This window comes from Mucor mucedo (assembly GCF_025094135.1).
Source record: "Mucor mucedo strain NRRL 3635 chromosome Unknown EV154scaffold_217, whole genome shotgun sequence".
NCBI lineage: Eukaryota > Fungi > Mucoromycota > Mucoromycetes > Mucorales > Mucoraceae > Mucor > Mucor mucedo.
Genome location: NW_026252501.1, coordinates 58,823 through 67,991, shown reverse-complemented (window position 1 = coordinate 67,991; position 9,169 = coordinate 58,823). Strand labels below are relative to the sequence as shown.

At 42.4% G+C, this 9,169-nt stretch overlaps 1 protein-coding gene across 1 annotated transcript; it reads right to left on the bottom strand.

Moving 5' to 3' along the window:
* Positions 1–605: 605 nt before the first annotated feature.
* EV154DRAFT_399450 (uncharacterized protein) lies at positions 606–1,028 on the bottom strand (the record flags this gene model as incomplete). The annotated part of the gene is made up of 1 exon (XM_051595254.1): positions 606–1,028. A coding segment is annotated over one exon (423 nt), but the record flags the coding sequence as incomplete, so codon positions are not given.
* Between the last annotated feature and the right edge of the window lie 8,141 nt (positions 1,029–9,169).

Genomic DNA, 9,169 nt, shown 5'->3' with positions numbered 1-9,169 from the left:
GGGTTGTAGCTCAGGTTAAGAAAGGTTGGTTTTTATTTAAAGAAATAAATGGTAATGTATTTGGGCGATCCATAGATATAATGCCTTATTACCGAGAAACAAGCTAACAAAACTAAACTAATTTAAATTATGGATAAATCCAGAGGGTTGTAAAGATAAAGAAGATAAAAAAAGTTAACAGCAAAGAAAAGAGATTGAAATGAGAGGTGGGAGGGGGAGAATAAGAAGATAGTGATTGGATCTGCACTGAGGATTCCTCGCAGTCTAATCGAGCCTATACAAAATACGCAACACACCGACCAGAAACACAAAAAGAAGATAAAAAGGAGAGCGCGAAACAAAAGAAAAGGAAGCAAAACCAAAAGGAGAGAGAAACAAGAGAAAGAGGAGACAATTAGAGAACTTTGATATAAAAAAAGTTAAACAGATTCAATATCCGGCATAACAAAGTCTTCAGGGTTCGGTTCAGACAACAACTTGGCTGTTTCGTGGTCATGATGAAGAAGAAAACCTAAATAGCTTAGTTGCTTATTTTTGGCAGCTAACTTTTCAACAGAGGACGTCTTGTTGGGAGTGGGCTTTGGTAGGGATGACCTGGCTTCGAGTTCTTCAGCTAAAATAGCATCGAACTGTTTTTGATTGATTCTTTCGTAATGCAAAAAAGAACGAGCAACGGAGAGACGAGCAGAGCGGCGGACAAAAGAGAGGGCACGTAAACACCGAAGGTTTTGTATTTCATGGGCTTTCTGGCACCGTAATTCCAGGGAGAGATTGGCAAATTTGGGATCTTTGAGCTTGGCTGGATCCAAAGGATCATAGTCATCAAGTGGTACGGTACCACGGCCTTTGTTGTGCATAACACTTGTAAATTCTACCACAAAGTCGGTGTGCAACAAAAAGGATATCACTCGGGAGTCAGGGTACTGAATATCAAGTATTCTTGAAACATTCACGCCAGTAGCTTGAAGGGTTCGTCTCAGTTCTTTCAGCGGACGGCGAACAGAGGTGCCGTAGTACAAGAATTGGTACTCAGATGGTTTATTGGCTTTAGGACCAAAGAGCCTACCAACAGTGGCAGTAGCACGACGAACAGACGGCAAAGGGGTCTTCTTTTTTACCTGTTTTTTTGTCTTGGGAGGGGCAGCAGCAACATTGGCATAGCTTGGGGGCTTTTGACTTGTTGGAGGTGGAGGGGCGGAATTAGAATTTTCTTTTTGGAGAGCCAAAAGAGTAGAGACTTGCTTCTCTAATTCGCGTCGAGATGCTTCAGATCTTGCTAAGGCTGTTTTGAGCTGGAATATTTCGTCGTGAGCTGATTCGAGCCGGGAGAGACGCTCGTTGACTTGGCTCAGGTATTCCGGAATGGGAATCGACATTCTTTTCAATGATTGAGAATTGTCGAGGAATGGTGGGGAAACAAAGGAAAATGGACGTTTGAGACTATTTCCAAAAGATGCAGGAGGTTCGGTTTCGTCAGAAGGTAAATTGGGATCTGAGAATTGACGATCTGAATCTGCTTGGAATTCAGGAATGTCGTTCTGGAGGGAGGAGTTTAACTCGGAGTTCGAAACGGTTTGTTCCACTGGATTGCCCGGTGTCACTTTAGTTAAAATTTGATTGGATTGCAACGGATTGAGGAGGATTTGATGATGGATGGATGCGATGTAACTTTTTCAAAAATTTTGGATGCAAAACTTACTGAAAAATTCTTTAAGCGAAAGAAAGGTGGGGGTTGTAGCTCAGATGAAAACGTTGTTGTTTTATTTAATATAATAGAGGGAGGGATTAGCTATCTAAAAGTGAAAAAATAAAGAAAATTGATGGACTATCCATAGATATATGTCTAATTTTCGAGTACGGGGTGGAAATTTTGCATGAAAAAATATTTTGTGTGACAAACAATTGAAAATATAAAAAAGGAAAAGGCGGGGTAAAGTAGCACACGCTTAATAGCTAGTTGGATTGATCTGAAGGAACGATCAACGGATGGGAACTTTGATAATCACTTACCACCGTGACGACGCGACAGAAAACAAGCAACTAGTGTTCAACGAGGGTAGTTGAACCAAGAAGAACCAGGATCTGGATCTTCTGGAATGTTTGATAATGGGTGACACAACGTGTCAATCATCCAAAGCAAGGATAAAAGTTTCGGCCAAAAGGCGGGAGGTTTGTGTTTTTTTTGGTGGGTAAAGAATTCAGAGCAAAATCAATACGGTGAACACCAGGAGGAGAGACAGGAAGAGAATCAATCAAGTCGGCGTCAATAGCACGACAAGTGAGAAAATGATCACGAGTTATGATTTGACCAAAGTCAGCACAAGGACACTCATTTCTTTCCATGGCAGTAAATCGACCAAGACGCCATCGTACCAAACGACTACGAGCGGAATTACTCATAGGGAGGTAGAGGATGGGATCAGGAACAGAGGTGGATGGGCGACAAGCGCGAAGGAGGACGTTTTTACCAGTAGTGGCGTGATGGGCTCTTTGATCGTCACAAAAATTCTGCCAATAATCACGATAGTGATTACGGAGATGAATTGGAGAAGTTGGTATAGGATCAGGGAGAGAGGTATAAAGAGCATTGGTTTCTAATTTGTTGCCAAGTCTTGTTTGAGAGAGAGATTCTTGGAGGAGGATGAGGAGAGAATCTTCTGGAAGGTTGGCAGAGCGTAGCACGTATTTAGTAACCAAGGTGTTATAGCGGTGGAGCATACCAGGGAGACAAGTGATGTGTTTAGCAACTGTTGTATGTTTACTACCTACGAACATTGACACAAGTGAATTTTGTAGGGTGTCTAATTTACTCATTTCACGGGCTGTGAAACAAGAAATAGCCAACCCATACTCAATTTTTGGTCGAATGAACGTTTTGTATAGGCGTGCGGAGAGAAGGAGAGAAAAACCATTACGGTGTACACCGACAGAGGTAAGGAGAGACATGGTTTTTTTGGCTTTAGAGGATCGAGCTTCAATACTTTTACCGGCATTTAAACCTTTTTTAGTAAATTCCATACCCAGGTAACAGAACTGATCAACAGTGGGAATGGGTTCACCATAAAGAGAAAAGGCAAAATTGGGAGTTAGAGAGGAGCGAGGAGAAGGAGCGTTTAAAATGGCACATTTGGAAGGAGACCATCTGTAACCAAGTTTGAGAGAGTGATCGCCAGCGATCTGCAGCATTTTTTCAACTTCATCTTTTGTTCCAAAAATGGCAACATCATCAGCAAAGAGAAGAGAATTAATAGCTACAGGTTCATCATCGTCGAGACCGAACACAGTAGGAGTAGAATCAGAGGCAGCGCTACGCAATACACCAGGAAGAGAATCAATATACAGAGAGTATAAATGAGGACTAAGCACAGAGCCTTGCAACAAACCAGTGATGGGAGTGAATGGATCTGATCTATGATTGGCCAGCAATACAGAGATAGAAACATCATCAAACATATGGATGAGCAGGTTGAGCAGAGGAACAGGAAAAGAAGATTTGGAGGCAAGGATATTCCAAACTACACGACGATCCACCGTATCGTAAGCTTGTTTGATGTCCAGGAAGGCAACAGAAGGAAAATGGTAATGCTTGTTAAAGTAATCATGCATAAGGTCATGCAGACACAAAGCTTGATCAAGGGGACTACGCTGTTTACGAAAACCACCTTGGGCATGATCAAGAGTGGGAGATAAATCTGTAACGTGCGAGACTATAGTCATTTCAAACAATTTTCGAAGAACAGAAGTGAGTGAAATGGGTCTATAATTTGCGGGGTCAGTACGATCACCTTTTTTGTAAATTGGGAACACAGTAGCCTGACGCCATAAAGACGGTGTATTAGACCACTGGTAACAAAGTGTGAAGTAGAGCTTGAGGAAGGGAGCGAGGATGTCAATGACAGGCTTGAGCATTTCGGCTTTGATATGATCTGGGCCTGGAGCTTTGTTGTTCGGTAGTTCTTTTATACGCCACGATATAACATCATCATCCAAAAAAGGAGTGTTGTCAAGAGAGTGAGGTAAAAAGTGGTGTAAATGAACGGATGGTGGGCGGAGAGAAGGAGCAGGGAGAGAGGAACCACTATACACTGAAGATAAATGGGTGGACATAATATCAACAGCTTTCATGGGACCATCAGTATGCGTGAAGGAAGCGGTGTGAGTGTTGCGGGCTTTAATTCGAGAAATCGTTTTTGTGGCTTTGGGAAAGTTTGTCTCCAAACTTTTTTTGAATTCGTTCCACGATTCTCTTTTGATTCTCTGAATTTTTTTACGAAAAAGTTTATTAGCTTCATCATGTTGATTCCACCAATGTACCTTGTCGATCCCAATGCTTCTACGCCAGCGTTTATAACATCGGTCACGATTTTCAGCAGCTTCTTGTAATTCAGTTGTCCAGTACTTGTGCCAGTAGTCGGGACGAGGAGGAGTGTTACCAACGGAAAGATCTAAAGAATCATACACACATGCATTGAATGACTCGTTGAATAAATCAAGAGATGGACATAGCAGAGGTGGAGAGGAAATCCAGTTTTCGAGCTTGGTGGTGAGAGGTGCAATCTTTTCTTTAATGGACTCACGGTATTTCTGGAGGTACGCAGGTTTTTTAAGTCTGTTTAAATTCCATAATCTACGTGGTGCCAACGGTCGATCGGGAAGAAGGGGGACATCATCGTGAGATGGCACAAGGTCGAATGTGAGGTGCATAAGACGATGGTCAGAGCTCAGAGAGAGGTCAGATTCAACTTGCAGAGCTGGAGAGACGAGAGAGGAAGGAGCGATATTTGTAATAAATAAATCAACAATGCTGGATATTTCTTGACCGAGTCGAAACCCAGAAAAGGTGGGAATACCATAGGCAAGAGATTCATTCAATATACGCAGTTGGTTGTCTGAAGACCAGGAGCGGAGACGGTTACCACGAGGGTTTGATTGATGATCACCAACAAAGGAGCCAAGGCGAGCATTAAAATCCCCACAAATGATGGTATTTGGAAGAAGAGGTATCGAATCAAGGGTGGCAAAAACTTGATTGATGGGCATAGATGGAGGAAGGTATAGACAATGAACACGAAGGTCACCTACTTTGAGGGAGAGCGTGTGATCATTGGGAGAAGGAAGTTGAAGGACTGTATATTTGCATAAAGGATTGAATAAAGCAGTAATACCACCTTTACCACGATTATTTGCATTTTGTACTTTTTGACCATAACAATGATATTGGGGCCAATTAGTAGGTAGGAGCATAGAGGGCGTAAGCCAGGTTTCAGTAATTAAGAGCATATCAGAAAAGAGCGTATGGGATAGTGGATCTTGAACAGTAGTAGCTTTTAAACCATTAGCGTTCAAGAGACTAATTTTAAAAGAGAGGGCCGACATAATTAGAGCACCTCTTCGGTAGCAATAATTTCTGTAGGTGCAGACACAAACTCGTCATCTTCATCCATGGCTTCAGTGGAATTTGATTGTGAGAGTGGTTTGGTAACAGGAGCATTGAAGAGTTTGGCTGTCTCTTCATTGATTCGTGACTTGGGATCTTGGGAGGGCATTTTGGTTATTTCCAAAAGTTCTTCTTCAGATATATATCCAAGGTCAACGAACGAGTAACCAACTGGCTTAACCTGGGTAGGACGAGCGGTATGGAGATACAACAAAGCTTGCTTACAACGGTTGTTGTTTAGTGAAGCAGCAATATCAGCACGAGCAGCAGCGGTGTAGGACTTGTATATGGGATTAGCCAAATGTTTTTCGTCCAAAGGATCAAAGTCGTTGATGATACCGGCTTTGACGTTAGTCATGATCTTGATGAAGGTGGAGGCATAGGAGGCGTGCACAAGAACACCGAGTACACCATTCGCAGGAAAAGTGATATCAATAACACGGCTTGTATCAATACCAACTAATTTAAAGCGCTTACGAGTTTCTGGGCGCGTGATCTTACGAGAGCGACCAATATAGATATATTGGAAGCCTTGAGGTTCATTAGGGTCACGTTCCATGAAAGGTCGGGCTGCTTTTGCAATAGCTTCAGCGGAAAGTTTTTTAGCTTTGGGCTTGGGCTGGACCGGCTTGCTAGCCTTTTTTGCTACAATTTCAGCCATGGTAGGCTTACTTTTGGTTGCTTGGGGTCTAGTAGAGGCATGGGTGGGAGGCTTTGAGGAAGAGGAAGAGGGAAGGTGCTTTACTCCAAATGCTAGCATTTGAGGATAAATCCCTTTCTTGAGAGTCGACCTCCATGGAGGTGTCGGTGGGACGGTAAGGTGATGCTGTGAGTTTAGCTTTGAGTGCTGCGATCGTGTCACCTTGTTCACGAATTGTTGCTTTGAGTTGAATATTTTCTTCCAGGATCTGGTCGATGGCTGAAAGACGGGTTTCATATTCATCTAAGCGACGAGCTTGTTGACGAATTTGCTTTTGCATTTCCAATGCAAACTCAGGGATACTGAATGCTAATGTATCACCAATATTTGCTGGTGGTACATGAGGGAGGGACGAATCCAGGGTCGACATGACGGGGCTATCATCAATTTCAGTGATGGTAGCAGTAGGGGTAGAAGGAGCAGCGGGAGACGTATCACGGGAGATAGGTTTTTGACCATTGGGGATGGTACCTGAGGAGACAAAGGTGATTGCTGAAGATTCAGGAGAGCCAGTAAAGCGGCGAACCGTAGCAGTAGCTATTTTCTTCTTATGAAGAAAATCTGCATCGGGGTCAGCGACGACATGCTTGAACGTTCCATTACGAGTCAAAGGCTTCGTAATATCCTTACGAGGAACAGAAATGGAGGTAGGTGGGCCTCGTTTCTGGGAAGAAGAGTTAATATTTGACATTATAGTAGGTTATATTATAAATACGACCTTATAGTGTCCAAATATGGGGCGTTCAACAATTAAGGTGTTTCTTGAATTACAGTATTGGGTTTAGCTGTAATAAGAGAGGGTTCAGAAAAAGTTTGAACAGGAAAGCAATAGAGGATGTTCACAGATGTAGGAATGTCTTGTGAAATCGTCGAAATGGCGGAAAACAAAAGTCTTCAGAACTTGGTGAGTTTTTGTCTGAGGGCTTTGGGAGTTGTACTAAAATGAACAGACGAGTTTGCTTGTTATTTTAATGCGTAGTTGGAGGCGGTTCTAGTATTGCTTGATATTTCGAAAAATAAAAGATTGGTTACACAAAAAAAATTTTATAAAAATTCTTTAAGCGAAAGAAGGGTGGGGTTGTAGCTCAGGTGAAAACAATGGGGGTTTTATTTATTGATATTAAGATAGAGGGTATAAAGGGGATTCTAAATATCAAAAAATAATGGAAATAGGTGGACTATCCATAGATATATGTCGATTTCCGAGTACGGGGTGAGATGCATGAAAAAAATAATTTTGTGTAACTAACTGTCAAATTAAAAAAAGGAAAAGAAGGGGTAGAGTAGCGCGAGCTTAATAATTGGTTGGATTGATCTGAGGGAACGGTCAACGGATGGGAACTTTGATAATTACTTACCACCGTGACGTCGCAACAGAAGACAAGCAACCAACGTTCAGCAAGGGTAATTGAACCAAGAGCGTCCAGGATGTGGATCCTCAGGAATGTTTTTTAGAGGGTGACACAAAGTGTCGATTAACCATAATACGGTAAGTAGGACTGGCCAAAAAGGGGGAGGGCGAGATTTTGCTTTGGTGGGCAGAGAAGATAAAGCAAAATCTATACGGTTTACACCGGGAGGAGAGACAGGAAGGGAAGAAATAAGGTCCGGTTCGATTGCACGACATGTCAAAAAATGATCACGAGACAGTCGCGCACCAAAGTCTGCACAAGGACATTCTTGGCGTTCCATGGCTGTAAAGCGGCCTAATCGCCATCTGACCAATCGACTTCGAGCAGAATTATTCATTGGAAGATACAAAATTGGATCAGGTTTGGTGGTAATTGGACGACAAGCACGTAAGAGTACTTGTTTACCTGTTTGAGCTTGGATAATTCTTTGAGCATCACAGTAATCTTGCCAATGTTTACGGAAATGATTACGAAGAAGAATTGGTGAATCATAAACAGGATCTGGAAGGGAGGTGTAAAGAGCGTTGTTGTGAAGGACATCAACAAGTCTTGAGGATTGAAGAGTTTCTTGCAGGAGAACGAGTAAGGAATCTTCGGGTAAGTTTTCGATGCGTAACACATTTTTTGTAACCAGAACATTATATCGATGAAGCATGCCAGGGATGCAAGTAATGTGTTTTGCGGTGGTGGTTTGTTGACTGCCTAAAAACATACCCACTAATTTATTTTGAAGTCTATCCAATTTCTGCATTTCACTGGCTGTGAAACGAGAGATTGCTAGACCGTATTCAATTTTGGGGCGTATAAAAGTAGTGTAGAGTCGAGCAGAGAGGAGGAGAGAGAAACCATTTCGGTTGACACCAACAGAGTTAAGGAGAGCCATAGTCTGAATAGCACCAGCAGAACGTTTTTGGATATTACCAGCAGCATAAAGGCCTTTTTTATTAAACTCCATACCAAGATATGTAAACTGATCAACAGTTGGCAGATCTTGATCGTACAGAGTGAAACGAAAGTTAGGAGCTGAGGAAGAGAGGAGAGAAGGAGCATTTAAGATGGCACATTTTGAGGGTGACCATCGATAGCCTAGTTGAAGAGAATGTTGAGCGGCTAAATCAAGCATTTGTTGAACTTCAGAGCGTGTACCAAAAATGGCAACGTCGTCAGCGAAAAGAAGAGAATTAATTGGAGTGGGACAAGAATCACCAACACCAAAGATCTCGGTTGTTGAACTAGAGGCAGCGCTACGCAGTACACCAGGAAGAGAGTTAATATACAGAGAGTATAAATGTGGACTTAGCACAGAGCCTTGCAACAAACCAGTATGAGGATTAAATGGATCTGATTTATGATTGGCCAGCAATACAGAAATAGAAACATCATCAAACATATGGATGAGGAGGTTGAGTAGAGGTCGAGGAAAAGAAGAAGAAGAAGCAAGTGAGTTCCAGACAACACGTCGATCGACAGTATCATAGGCTTGCTTGATATCCAGAAAAGCAACAGAAGGAAAGTGGTGATGTACTCGAAAGTAATCTTGCATAAGATCATGGAGGCATAAGGCTTGGTCCAATGGACTTCGTTGTTTTCGAAAACCACCTTGGGCATGATCCAGTGGTG